Source organism: Otolemur garnettii, unplaced genomic scaffold, assembly GCF_000181295.1.
Source record: "Otolemur garnettii isolate 467f Iridium unplaced genomic scaffold, OtoGar3 scaffold00090, whole genome shotgun sequence".
Taxonomy (NCBI): Eukaryota; Metazoa; Chordata; class Mammalia; order Primates; family Galagidae; genus Otolemur; species Otolemur garnettii.
In genome coordinates this window covers 3582464-3597312 of record NW_003852485.1, presented here as the reverse complement: position 1 = coordinate 3597312, position 14849 = coordinate 3582464, and the positions used below count along the sequence as shown (strand labels likewise).

The 14849-nt window shown below is 37.1% G+C and overlaps 1 protein-coding gene across 1 annotated transcript in view; it reads left to right on the top strand.

The window, feature by feature from the left end:
• Positions 1-6790, top strand: part of GRB14 (growth factor receptor bound protein 14) — a 110562-nt gene extending 103772 nt beyond the window's left edge. The window contains exons 10-14 of the mRNA XM_012808449.1: positions 2079-2229; positions 2320-2392; positions 2537-2624; positions 5097-5190; positions 6444-6790. Coding sequence (XP_012663903.1) covers positions 2079-2229; positions 2320-2392; positions 2537-2624; positions 5097-5190; positions 6444-6590 — 553 coding nt within the window. The 3' untranslated portion in view covers positions 6591-6790. The remainder of the gene's footprint in view (positions 1-2078; positions 2230-2319; positions 2393-2536; positions 2625-5096; positions 5191-6443) is intronic.
• Positions 6791-14849: the final 8059 nt, after the last annotated feature.

Here is a 14849-nt window from a genome sequence, read left to right as displayed (position 1 = left end):
AACCCTGATTATGTTTATTTTTCTTTCCTAATGGTATTTTTATGTTACCAGGAACTTGAAATTGCAGAACCCATCTTGGCTCGTGAAGGGAGAGAGATTGTAAGGATAAAGCTATTAGGATTGAGGCTAGTTACTCCGTGGTTTGGGCAGGTGGACACTTTTCATTAATGTCAGCAAAGCAAAAGTCTATCCGACCGGTCCACAGCCCAGCACAGAAGATCATGGGGTGAAAAGGGCAACTAAGGTGTGACAGCAAATAGAGATTACAGAGACAGCATCTGTCTGGAAAGAGCAGCTGTCAGTTAGAAAGGCTCCTGTAACAAATGAAAGATTGCAGGCCGGATCTCTAGAAAGAGAGATGAACCGTAATAAGATTGTGGGCCTCTCCAGCATGGTCAGAAGGGAAAATAACAAATGCTAATAAAGGGAGATGTGTGATGCAGTCATAAAGAAGCCCGAAAAATTTTTTCTGTGGCTGAGATTTTGTCTGAGGCTCAGATTTGGCTACAGTCTGTTCACTCAGCTTGGCTGAACTCAGAGAGAGATAAAAGTTACCTCTTGGGTACCACATTCACTGTTTGGGTGATGAGTACCCTAAAAGCCCAGACTTGACCCTGATACAATATATTTACATAACAAGAGGGCACTTGTACCCCCTAGATATATTGGAAAAGAATATTTACATAGAAAAAAATATGGTTTTAAGCCACAGGTCCCCAGATGTAGACTGGCTCATAACCTACCATGATTAACTCCATTTTTGGTTTCATCCTATCAAGTCCCCAGATGTAGACTGGCTCATAACCTACCATGATTAACTCCATTTTTGGGTTTCATCCTATTAATTAGTGCAGAATAACTGTTCAATGTTTTCCATGTCTTTATTTATTTTTTTCTTTTGGAAAGTTTTAATTCCTTGTTTGTATTGTAGAAACCAATTGCTTCTCTTAACTAAAGATTGACAGTTGTCTCTTTTTTTAGAATGTATGACTTGTGGGGTGGCATGCTCTTTAAAAAATGCTGTGAAAACAAATAAAATATAAAAAAAATCCAGATTTTGGATATTTTAGTTTCAACTTAGGGAGTATGAATAACAGAAGGAATTAGCAAAAAACAATGACTTTATTACTGGTGTAAATTATTTATGCTTAATAGGGTCTTTTTTTTTTTTTTTGCATCAATTCTTGTATCATTCAGGTGTATTTTTGTGCCTCTCCTACGGTCATGTATATTCTCACGAGATGAAAGTGTTCATCTTAAATCATGGTAATTTTAATAGTATGAAATTTCCTAAATTATTATTTCACAAAATTTTATTTTCTAAATAAGATGAAAGTTGATGTGATACTTTTAAAATATATATGCTAGTTTGCTCCATAATAAAACTTGAGTACTATTTCTAAAAAGATGTATGTCAATCTTTTTTGTATCTTGAATCTTCTAGCTGCTTCATAAGTAGATGGATCTGACATTTAATTGATGACTGTTGAATCTCTAAGCTTACTAGAGAGATGAATTCAGAAGTAATGGATCTTTTTAATCACAGGAAGGGTGTTTCTTCTTTCTAAGTAGAAGTTTTTTTTTGTTTGTTTGTTTTTGAGACAGTCTCAAGCTGTCACCCTGGGTAGAGTGCTGTGGCATCACAGCTCACAGTGACCTTAAACTCTTAGACTTACGTGATTCTCTTGCCTCAGCTGCCCAAGTTGCTGGGACTAAAGGCGCCCACCACAGCACCTGGCTATTTTTTGGTTGTACTTGTCATTGTTTGGCAGGCCCCGGCTGAATTCAAACCTGCCAGGTGCAGTGTATGTGGCTGGCACCCTAGCCGCTTGAGCTACAGGTGCCGAGCCTCTAAGTAGAAATTTTTTCATTTTACTGGAGAACAGAAGCAAAATATAATTACTTGGAAAGATTTTAAAACTATTTATTTAGTTCTTCATTCAGCTACCTTGAGAAATAACTATGTAACTTATTTAACCATAATATTTTATAGTACCATTTTACCTTGAACATTAATATGTTAACTTCTTAATGTATTATCCCCAAATCACAGAAAGGTAGTGTGGTATCTTTTAAAGACGGTTTTATGGCTCCAATGTGCTTTTTTCCCAGAGAAGTATATCAGAGAATTCCCTGGTAGCAATGGACTTCTCAGGCCAGAAGAGCAGAGTTATAGAAAACCCCACTGAAGCCCTTTCAGTTGCCGTGGAAGAAGGACTCGCGTGGAGGGTATAAATAGCTTTACTTTCTTCAAAGTAGTTATGATCTGAGTTTGTTTCACCCCCAAAGATGAGATTTATTTCTCCCTTCCTCACTCAGAAAAAAGGATGTTTACGCCTGGGCACCCATAGCAGTGCCACTGCCCCTTCGCAGAGCGCCTCCACCAACCTGGGTATGTTCATTCTCAGTTACTGTCGCTGAGTGGACGGGAGCTGTGTCTGGGGATGTTATCACTGGGTGGATATGGTGGAAAGTCACAGAACGAAATTGCGCTATTTCAGACAAGCTTTGTTTCCCATCCATTTCATGCCTTTAGCTATCCACCAGTCTCAGCCGTGGTTTCACCACAGAATTTCTAGAGAGGAAGCTCAGCGATTGATTAGTCAGCAAGGACCTGTGGATGGGTAAGCTTGGGATTTTTAATTTTGAGTAGCAGTGACTTAGATGAGAGTTTTCCTATAAGTAACGATTATTTATTCAACACACACAAAAGAGTTTTTGATTTGAGCTAATCATGAAAGAGAAGTGGCTTTTCTTTCTAGAAAGGTGATTGCCTTTATATCCTGACAGTATCCGTATTCTGGTTGGTACAGAGCCTATGCGTAAATGAACAGGTAACAGAGTAGGATGGTTTGTTCTTAACTAATGACCATTAACATTGAACTATATTGAATTCTGTGTCCATTCTAGCACCTCAGATATTAATCTATGGGGGCGGGTAACTGAATGTCTTTTTGGATGTCAACATTTTGGTTTGAACATAAAATCAATGGTGGCTCATATCACGACATTATCTTACATGTTGTAGTTTTTAGGTATGCCGGGTATATTAAGTATAAAGCGGTTGAATACATATTTAAATATTAGTTTAATTTTTTTATTATCTGCTTACCTCCTATTGGTTTCTCTTCTAAATTTTACAGGCTAAAAGTAATATAAACCTACAGAAATCTTGCCTGTTTCTCATGTTATCATTTAATAAGGCACCACGGAATATATAAAGGAGAAAAATATGAACTGTATTATGAAAGATTTATAACCTGAAGAATTATTCTCTTCTCATATTACTCAGTGTTTCAGATACTTGTTATAATACTGGCTAAATTCCCTTCCCAAGTGCAGTACAAATGAGGGAGTTTGTAGTGAGGATTGGAAGACAAATGAAACCAGCATCAATTGAAACAAGTGGTGATGGGATCCTTTATCTTCTGTAGTTGGTTAAGATGATGACAAGGTTTTGAGGTGATTTAATACTGACATTTGGATAAAAATGCACCTTCTCACATGGACGGTTATTAACAGCAAGGCAGCATTTCACCAGACTGTAAATAAGAGAAGATTTTAATACGCTTCCCTGCACAAAGCAGTCTTTTTTGGATATAAATTTGAATAATCAGCAGAATTGAAATCTGATAAGACCAAGAAAAGAAATAAGTCACAAAAAAGTAAGATGTTTTGGAGGATTCTAGTTTTCTTTATTGTTGAGCCGAGTTTTCGTGATGTAAGTGAAATAATTGTATAAAGAATGATGTCTTTTTTTTGGTATTCCTTTGGAAAGATGTGATGGTACCAAGTGATCCACTAGGTGGCAGTGGTGATCTGCTTGGGAATGGGGAGAGAATTACAGCTTGATTTACCAGTGAAATGCCCTTTTATCCTATCTCCCAGTGATGTAATGTCATAATCTCATGCTGCAAAAATGAAATGGATAATCTCGTCAGACATCTGTGATGCCTTAAATTTGGCTGCTTCTTTGCCCAGGCACAGTGAGATTAGTATTGGATTTGCCAGTGGGAACCATTTACACATTAATTGTTGTGTTTGCCAACAATTAATATAAAACTACTTTTGCCCCGCATTGCCAGTAAATAAGAATTCACGCCTGGCAGCATTTTTCTCTTAGGCCATTAGGCCATGTCTTGTTTTTCTAGCCTGATGTTATAGAGGCTTTTCGGCTACATTCTTCAAGGTTAAAGTACATGTTGTTTGGTTGTTTCTTTTACTTAAAACATATTCCTTAAACATTTAATAAATGACTTCAAGATTGATTTCTTACAATACATGCATTTCTTACTCTCTGTTGTATATGTAACAATAGAAACCAGAATCAAAAGAAGGGGGGGATCCAGTGGAGATGAGGCATAAAAATGTGGTTTCATTCTAAAATTCTAAATTATTATCTTTGTTCTAGGCCTAACATGACCCAGAAGGTAAAATAACAGTATGCTAATGCCTTTTTCTTTGTGCAAAAGAGTTACTTGTGAATACCCAATTTCCCCATGGAAAAAGGACATAGCACTAATTATTGTTGTAGTATGCCGGTTATTGTGAGCAAACTATCTAGCAAATGAGCTGTATTTTTGTCCTAAATTAAAACTAAGGCTGGGCATAATGGTTCATGCCTGTAATTGTAGCACTTTGAGAGGCTGAGGTGGGAGGATTGCCTAAGAGTAGGAGTTGAAAACCGTCCTGGGCAACATAGTGAGATCCTGTCTCCAAAAAAACAATAAAAAATTAAAAATTAGCTGGGCTTGATGGCATGCACCTGTAGTCCTAGCTACTTGTAAGGTTGAGTGAGGAGTTTTGCAGCAGCCCAGGCCTTCAGGGCTGCAGTGGGTTATGCACTTCAGCCTGGAGTGCAGAGTGAGACCCTGTCTCAAAAAAGTTAGATTAGCACCGATGGTAGTTCTATAATACAAGTTTATGCCATACCATATTGTTTACCACGTTGGATAATTTCACCCACTGAATACACAGTAAAGGAGTCCCCAGCTACAACATTCTGGAATACACATCCTGGATTTGTCGTATACTATAATTCTATGAAATCCATGAGTAAATGTAGAAACATACTGAAATTCCTTCTCTCTCTTTAGAGTTTTCTTGGTACGGGATAGTCAGAGTAACCCCAAAACTTTCGTACTGTCAATGAGTCATGGACAAAAAATAAAGCACTTTCAAATTATACCAGTAAGTAATTTGTGATTTCATATTCGTATATTAGAAATGATCCTAATGCATGAGCTTCTGGAAACTTTGGTTTTCTTTTGGCCCTTTTATTAAATGTAATTTGGGAGCTTGTGCTTTGACTAGAGTTAAGTTTGGCAGAAATGGTTTTATGAGCCTGAATTAAGAGAAGACATACAGGAATTGTAAAAATTAAATTTTCCATTTTCCATGAAATATGGTTTAGCAATATTATATAGACCCCATGCCACCTGTTGTTAAAAAGCCACCAAAGGTTCTTTCTCCTGGGTTTGAATAATGGTTGTTTAAAAACAATTATTTTAAAATCCTTTCTCCCTCTGGTCGTAAAAACATTGCTTTGTTTTTATTGTTTTATTTTTAATGGTTAGTGATAGAAATACAGATACTGTGGAACTAGTGAAGACTTAAGTATTACGAGCATATTTAAAGATTGTTTAAACCAGATTTGTGATTCTGGTTCTGGGTGGGACAGTTTACTTTGGGATTTCTGTTCTTTTTATTGCCGTGTGTCTGTGAGCGTATACGTGTGAGTATGTGTGTGACCTGGATGTTGGAACCAAGTAGTGTAGATTAGACATTCAGTCTATTTTCAGGAAGGTGTTACGTAAGATCTCGAGATTGTTAGAGCTTCCTTTTAAGTTTCTTCTTTTTTATCCGAAGGCCATATAAAGTATCCTCTCTACTTCTTTGCTTCAGTGATCAATGCCCCTAGCAGCAAATGTGAATTGTTTAATTCCAAAAGACTTCACTGACAAAAGTAAAAAGACAAGATAACTAATTCTTTCTTAGCATGGTCTTTATTGCTTCAGAATCAATTCACAGATGAAAATTATGGGAATATTCATTTTTGAGGCTAAATAGACACCATTTAGAAATGGAAATTAGTTTCTATAAGTGGGATCATTAAAATTTTTTTACTCTTAGACTGTATATTAGAGATTTCTCACTGTTCATTGATTCAAAATGGGCATAGTACCCTAAGTAACAAAACATTGGGAATTAGAAGTAGATAAAGTAAGGCCCCACTGCTTCTCTGAAAATTGGATGATATTTCTTTTAAATATACGTGATGTTACAAAGAAGATGTGGGCATGCTATCATGTTCTTTGATTTTTTTTTTTTTTTTTTTTTTTAGTTTTATAAATGTGCCGATTTGGGCAAATGGAGACAGTTTCCAATGGGTTGTCCTTCTGGGTAATTTGCCCTCCACCAGCTTGTTCCTTTTCCTTCTGCAGGTTGAAGATGATGGTGAAATGTTCCACACACTGGACGATGGCCACACACGATTTACGGATCTAATTCAGCTAGTGGAGTTCTATCAACTCAATAAGGGTGTTCTTCCTTGCAAGTTGAAACATTATTGTGCTAGGATTGTTCTTTAGCCAAACCAGAAGTGACTTGTGAAAACTATTGAATAAAAAGAACTCAAGAAAAAGAAAAAGTGTTACCATGATGAAAAGAATGTATTTTACCTGCAAGTTACAAAAAATAGTTTGTGCATTGCAAATTAGCAAAGACTTGGATTGACATTACGTATATCATTTAAAATTCATCAGTCAAAATTAAACCTTAGGAAAAAAAATGACTTGGTGTGTTCTTGTGTGATTTTACATTTCTGTGTTTTCTTCAAATGTTTGAAACATCCCTCTTTACTATACAGCAGCAGTAGAACTTTCAAACAAAATATGAAGAAAAGAGGATTCGGAATGAATTATTTGTAGACTAAATTTTAATTATACTACTTTTTACTATTAAGAAATATAATAACTTGAGTTATTAACTTTGAAAGAGGCCCACAATTTGTTAATAAAACCCATTTTGAGTTGTGTACAGTTTTCTGGGTTTATTATAACCTTAAACTCAGATCATATTTTGAGGTAGCCGCTTTAAATTATTTTGAAATATATTGAATTTTTTCTGGGAAATGTTTATTATGTTATTGAATTATTAATTATACTATAATATTTATACTGGTCATTGTACTCATCAGTGGCATATGGTTTGTTGCATTTTTTCCATTTATTTAATGATTGGCTAGAACTATCAATTTTTAAGAAAATGATGGAACTATAGAAAAGATTTGTATATAATTTTTACAAATCTTCTCATGGCATATAATCTACGACAAGGTGATGTTGTCACTCTAATATTTCATATTTGCCCCATACTCTAACTTTCAATACACTCTTTAGAGTCTTTCAGTAATTTATGTCATTAACTGACAGTTAATTTATATAATATAAATAGCCATATTATTTATATAATATAAATGCGTATATAAATAACTATTATTTAATCTAATAATAGAACTAATCTAATAATATAACTATTTTTTTTTAATTTTTTGGCCAGGGCTGGGTTTGAACCTGCCACCTCTGGCATATGGGGCTGGTGCCCTATCCTTTTGAGCCACAGGCGCTGACCCATAACTATTATTTAGAATAAGTGAAATCAAAGATTCCAAATCTACAAGGATCCTAATAGGTAAATACCTATTCTTCTCTTTGCCTATCCCTTTTCAGTTTTTTACCATGGCGATATCAATACCAAAACCAAAGATTTTGAAACTTTGAGAGACAGTAACCTCCCTGATCTCCTCTCTGAAACTTTCTGGGTTTTTAATTTTTTTTTTTTATTGTTTTTTTATTCTATGACTCTGTTCTTCTCATTCTTGGTGGGAAGGACATTCATTGCTCTCAACAAAAGAGAAAAACAAAATATCAAACAAACATTACAATGATACAAAATATTGTTCATCTCCTCCAATTGAGCTTTATGACAATATTGTGGGAAAGTTAGATTTTTTTTAACACAGTATTTTAAAAATGTCTATTTTTGTTTTCAATGAAAGCTGTACATTTTTTAGTAACAAAGTATATGAAAACATTCATGAAATACAAATAAAGTGAAGTATCACTGAAAAATAATTATTTGTTGAATTTTAAAATATTCAATTTACCTTTAGCCAGTGCAAACCTAGTTCCTAAAACACTGAAACTTAGAACATTAATCTGATGTTATAAAATACCTGTCTGGTATCCACTAAGGCTTGGAAGACACGTAGGACATCTAAGTGGAACAAGGCAGGCGGGGCGAACATGCTTGCCCTCTTAGGCTTTCAGAATGGCCCGATGTATGTTTCATTTATAAAAAGATTTTGCATTTTGCATTGGAATACATTTTCTCATTTTTCTACCTAGTTCAAACAGACAATATAAGAAATGTAATATTTTAAATACTAAACTCAGGAATAGACCAATCTGTGCGTATCTTTGTTATTTTTGTCTCTAACTGCATTCATAATTTAAATTTATTATTCTGATGCCCAGATGTTATATGTAACTGCTTGATTTGATTGGAAAGCATGAGTAAAGACAAATTATTGAGGAAAGGTTGACAGAGGGAAATCATTACTTTGTCTTCTTGATTTTTTTCTTAAAAAAGGTCTTGGCTCTGTGTGTATGTGTGTGCATGTGTAAATCTAATAAGATATTAAATCTGAGAGTGTCAGATACTTTCACAATTACTACAGTATTAAAATGCATTCCCTAAAAAAGTATGAATTACCTCTGGGGTATTTTCCATTTTGGTTTAGCCCTGTTCTATTATCTTGCACCATTTTGAGTAACGCAGAGGATGGTTAAGTCTGCTTTCTTCCATTTCTGTTCCCATGTTGGAAGTAATATGTTTTACTCTCCCAGACAGAAGCAAACCAGCAGACTTTGTGGTCCGCATTGTTCTTTTTTGTTTTCTTATATTGAAGGATTAGGTAATTATTTTAAAATATCTGGAAATTACTAGGAGGACTTCAATTCAGCATAATTGTTTCATGTAGGTAATAGATCAGAGGCACGTTTTTGTTTTAGCTCTGATTTAGGGTGGCCAGCACCAGTTAATCAGCGTCCCGTGTGGGCTACGGCTTTTGAGCACCATTAAGAACTGTGCACAGTGTAGTTGTATTCTGGTAGTGATATTAAACTATTCTTTGGATCATAACTTCTCGGAGGAAGAAAGATTGTCACTGGTGTTGGTTACAGCCTGATGTTCCAAACTGGCTGCACTTAGAAGGCCCTCTTCTCTATTGCCAGTCATTCTTACGCTTTACGTCCAGGATCCATTGTGCAGCCTGGTAAGCCTGTGCATCCCTTTCACAGAATGTGAATGCATAACATTTTAATTACTGCACGGTTGCTATGTAATTAGTAATTAGTTTCCTCATCTCTAGAAAGGAGATCACTACGACAACCACCACATCACCATCATCACCACTTCTTAAGTTGTCTTGGCAGTTGAATAAAATTATTCATATAAAGTACCTAGCACTTGGTTTAGACTCTTCACTGATATGCATTTTTGGTACATCAGAGACGTTTATTTGGGTCCGCCATCTCCTGGTTGCATTGCCCTTTCCACCAAGTGCCTTTACATGTCTATCTCTTGTTCTTCCTGCTGGGAAGGACACACTAGATATTACCTATTTGCCTCTGCTTTTGTTTCAGTCCCTCCATAATGATGCTTTTATGGGAATACCACCCACTGCAATGGGTTGCTGCCCAGTCCATCTGTAGAGACGGGGTGTACAACCAGGCTATGCCCACCTGTGCAGATCACACAGACTCTCATGCCTTTCTCCACTTGCTGATTACAAAGATAACGTGTGATTTGGTACTCGTATTTGTGTGGTCTCCTTCCCCGAAATTATAGCAATTGATCAAATGGGAAATGAAGAAGGTTGGAAATCTGTTTCAGAATCTCTGCCCAGACAGCACAAGACATGGAGTAATGCATAGCTGGGTAGGAAAGGCTGAAAAAACTCTTCCTGGGTGAGAAATTAATCAACTTTTGCTGAGTCAGTGTCTCCTTTCTCTGGCTGATTATACACTCCGTGGATCCTGCTCCTCTCAGAAGTTCTTTTATTGTAAGCAATCTGATTAGGAGCTGAAGATAACGTTCTTGTCTTGTGTTATTGTTAAGTTCACTCCAGCAGGTAACAAGTGCTTATTAGGTGAATGGCACTTCTAGTGATGCAAAATTGGATAGTAGGATATAGAAATACAAGTATCTATTCTAGAAGGAAGGCAGGGTAAGTATTACATTATAAATACAGTGAGAGAGATTGGCTACACTTGCTGAAGTGTAAGGTTGGGAGAAATAAAATGGGTTCCTGGGAGGTCTGTAGGAGTTCAGTTACAAAAGCTTGTCATCAAGGGAGAGGGACAGTGGTGTCAAGCAGCCCAGTCATGGCAAATAGGATGGAGAGGCAAGCGCCTGCTGCATCAGGGAGAGCTTCAAGCAATTATGTTTTAGTCAAGGGACAGCATAGCTGGGCACTTCAGTGTTTCACTCCATTAAATTTGTATCTGGTTGAGATTGTGGATGGGCTTCATTCTTCTCTTTATCTTTGCTCTGCACATTAGAAATTTACTGCACTTCTCTCTGGAAGTCGAAGTAGTCTCATGATGTCTGGAGTTACAAGGGCAACTGTGAGTAAGATGACTAAAGGTGGAGAAAGGGAGCAAAGGAGGAAGACCAAGCAGGAGCTATTGCAAGAATCTTAGCAAGATTCAGGAGAGCTTGTTCTAGAACCGTGGACATGACAAAAGGATGCTGTGGAGAGTGAATCATCAGTGATATAAGCAATTGGATGAGAGAGATGAGGACTCAGTAAAGGGAAGAGTACAAAATGATTAGTAGGTTTATGGCCAGAGAACAGAAACATTGACATTTTTGGTGATCAAAAATCGATGATTTTAACCAACCATCAGAATTCTTGAAGAATTGTCTCTATTCAGAAACTTTTTATATAGAAAGGCTTTATGCTAAAGGAAATACAGTAGGACATCTATCTGTAAGTTGATCACCCCAGAGACTGTAACAAACTGCTCAATATATGGATGTGGTCCACATAAGCACTAGGCCAACTCTACTAATACGTACATATGGTTGACGTTTGCGCTATGAAAATTAGGTCAATTTAGGGAGGTGAAGAGAGGTGGTCAATTATGGAGGTTGTACTATAGAACTTTGTTTTTATTATTGTTTTGTATTCATTGAGTATAGGAAGAATTAGGCTACAATGATTGCATTTACTAGGTAAATTCCCTCTTATAATTGTTTCCCACCCCCAAGAGGTGTGCCTTACATCTGTAGAACTTTATCTTGCACAGAGAGTTAAGAATGCAGGTGCAGAAGTGAAGAAGGAGGCAGTTAAAGAATATTCAAAGGGCTAATAAGGAGCTGGGAGGCTGAAAGCTGAGGAGAAAGATGCTGTTGAGAAGAGACTGGGTGGGAAACAGATTCTTCAGAACTTGGATACGGAGCACACATTCTAAAATGATGTGTATTATGTGATTCTATGATCTACCACCTCCATCTTTCCAAACCTGAATAAAGTCCCCACATGTGAAACTAACTTGGAGGAGAGAGGTCCCAGGAGTGCAGGGAAGGGGCTAATGTGCCACATCAGAGGTTAGGTGGCCTGTCAAGGGACAACACGGCAACTAGAAGTTTAGCAGATGCGGGAAATCCAAACTACAGGACCACGTGTCAGAAATTCTGGATTGGACACACTTAGCCTTCAAAGTGGACATAATTTTGTTTTACAAAACCCAAAAGCAGGCTGCCCTTAGCTAACACATAAGTTTTACTTTTTATAATAATCATTCATTTAAAAACCATTCCTTGGTTGCCTGAGCAAAAACTCTACCTCACTCCCTGTCCTCATTCATCCTCTACCTTTTTGCACATAGCCATTTCTTCACTTCCCACTACTTAAAAATCTCTGCTGTCCTCTCAACCTCACTGAAACTGTGAGGCTACATAAAAAGAAACTTCACACCACTCTGCTGTTGCTCATTCCCTCCTTGAACTACCGTATTCCCTTGTTACCATGTCAAAAGAGCACTTCCCTTCCTCTTGCCCTTCTGGGTCTCTTCTTCCTCTTCCCAGACTCAACTTCATCTACTCATCCATCCATTAAAAGGTGCTACACGTACTTAGGTCCTAGGTTTCATTCCATTCTGTTCTTAATTTGCTCCATCCCTGCAGGCTCTTTCCTTTATCTCATGGATTCACACACTGGTTTTTAAACCCATGTTTCCTTCCCAAACTTCAGATCCATGTATTCAGCTATCTTTCAAAATCTTCATTTGTACAACTTATAGTTACATACAACTCTCTATTTCCAGAGATCTCTTTGTCTTTTTTTCAAACCTGGTCTCTACAGAGATTCAGTACCCATGGGATTACCATTCAGTTTCCCACACAGAAACTCAGAAGATGCCAAGAGACTATCACCTTTGCAAGACTACCAAGTGCTGTAAAATCATTGTTGTGTCTGCATACTGCTCTCTGTCTCCTTTGCCAATACAAGGGGTTTGGGCTGCTTTCTTTCCTAAACTACTTCTTCCTAAAGACTCTGGTCTTTCTTTATACCTCCCTCCCCTCTTCACTCTAAGACAGGGTGATCCAGCAGATACTCATTTGCTCATGGTACTCTCCTACCTAAAAGCTTCAAAGACTTCCAATGGCTTTAGAGAAAGTCTATTCTTCCTGATACATCTATGAGGATTTCATGCTTTGGCCTTCATTTTTCCAGGATCATCTTCAGCCTCTCTCCCATCCATTCTATTTTGCAACTGGTCTATTTCCTGGAAATCTCTTTAACTTTGGGCCGTGGCACATACTGTTCATTTTATCTTAATCATATTCCTTTACCATTCTTTTTAATTCTGTTAACTCTTTTCCTTTTTTGAGAGTCAGGTAACACTGACTTTGGAGACAACTTCCTTGACTACAAATTAGACTGGGTTGTCTTATGGTAGGTACATCCTTTGAGCTTTTCTGTTGTGATATTTAATACATCTATTGGAGTACTTGTTAATTTTTGTGTTCCCTAGTAGGTGTACGTTGTGTCAAGGACAGAGTTTCTTGTTTATGGTGTGAACCTTAGAATTTAGCAAGGATCCTAAGGTTCACATTAAGTGCTTAATAGAAATTTGCAAAATGAATCAATATATGAGGAAATGAAATGTGGGTTGGAAGCTTAACAAAAAAGAAGACATCTACAACCATGTTGTGTATTAGAATTAGTATTCCCATCCTATCTGTGGCTTTGTGTCCATGATCTCAGTTACCCATGGTCAACCGTGGTCCAAGAATACTACATGCCAATCTTACACGCTGGGGAATTATTAAACAAAATAAGGGTTACTTGAACACAAATGCTGTGATGCCACCACAGTGGATCTGCTAACGCAGACAGCTGTTAGGTAGCTAGTGAGTGGGTCAGTCACGTGCAGTGTGGAGACGCTGGAAACCAGAATGATTCACATCCCAGGTGGCAAGAGCAAGATGGTGCAAGATTTCATCATGAGAATAGTGCGCAACTCAAGATTTAGGAGTTCAGTGATTGCTGAAATGTTTAATTTATGTCACAATGCGTATGTGATTTACCTCACTTCATCTCACCATGCAGGCATATTCGCATCTTACATTATCACAAGAAGGAGGAGTCCAGTACAATAGCATATTTTCAGAGAGAGAACTCATTTATACAACTGATTACAGTATATTATTATAACTGTTCTAGTTTATTATTGTCAGTCTCTTACTGTGCATAATTTATAAATTAATCTTTATCATTGGTACATCTGCATAAAGAAAAACAAAACACAGTGTATGCAGGGTCTGGTACTCTCGGCATTTCAGACATCACTGGGGCACATATTTGCCAGAGATCAGGGGGCGACTGTTTGCTGTAGTCACTCAATTATGCTGCTACTGATTTTTGGATTTTCTCCCTCCTCGATTTATTTTCCTTCATTGAAAATTTATTTATTTATTTGTTTATTTTATTAATTCATAGCTGTGTACATTAATGCAATTATGGGGTGCAATGTGCTGATTTTATATATAATTTGAAATATTTTCACCAAACTGGTTAACATAGCCTTCACCACATTTTCTTAGTTGAAAATTGACATGGAACCAAATTAAACTCATTTAAAAGTTGCTTCCTGGTTGTATTTGTTAGAAATCATTCAAGAATTCTCATTATATTCCTAGGCCAGTGAAACAGCATCTGTCCATTCTTCTTTTAAAAATTACTAGAGTGTGGGCAGCTCCTGTGGCTCAGTGGGTAGGGTGCTGGCCCCATATACTGAGGGTGGTGGGTTCAAACTCGGCTCTGGTCAAACTGCAACAACAACAACAAAAAATAGCCAGCTGTTTTGGCGAGCACCTGTAGTCCCAGCTACTCGGGAGGCAGAGGCAAGAGAATTGCCTAAGCCCTCGAGCTGGAGGTTGCCATGAGCTGTGATGGCACGGTACTCTACTGAAGTTGACAAAGTGAGACTCTGTCTCTAAAAAGAAAAAAGAATTACTGGAGTCTCAATACTCACCAAACCTATAAATTCAATACAACCAATACAACCAATGATTCCAATTTTGGTTAGAAGAATAAACATCCAAGAACACTTAGAAAATGATGGACTGTACCTACAACAAATATTACATGTACTATGAAATAAGAGTGAGTAGAATGGTCACATCCTTTAAGACTGAGGACTCTCCATAGAAGAAAATACCTTCTCCTTTTTCTGCATTGACTTGAGGAAGCAGAGCCCAACACTGTGATTGCA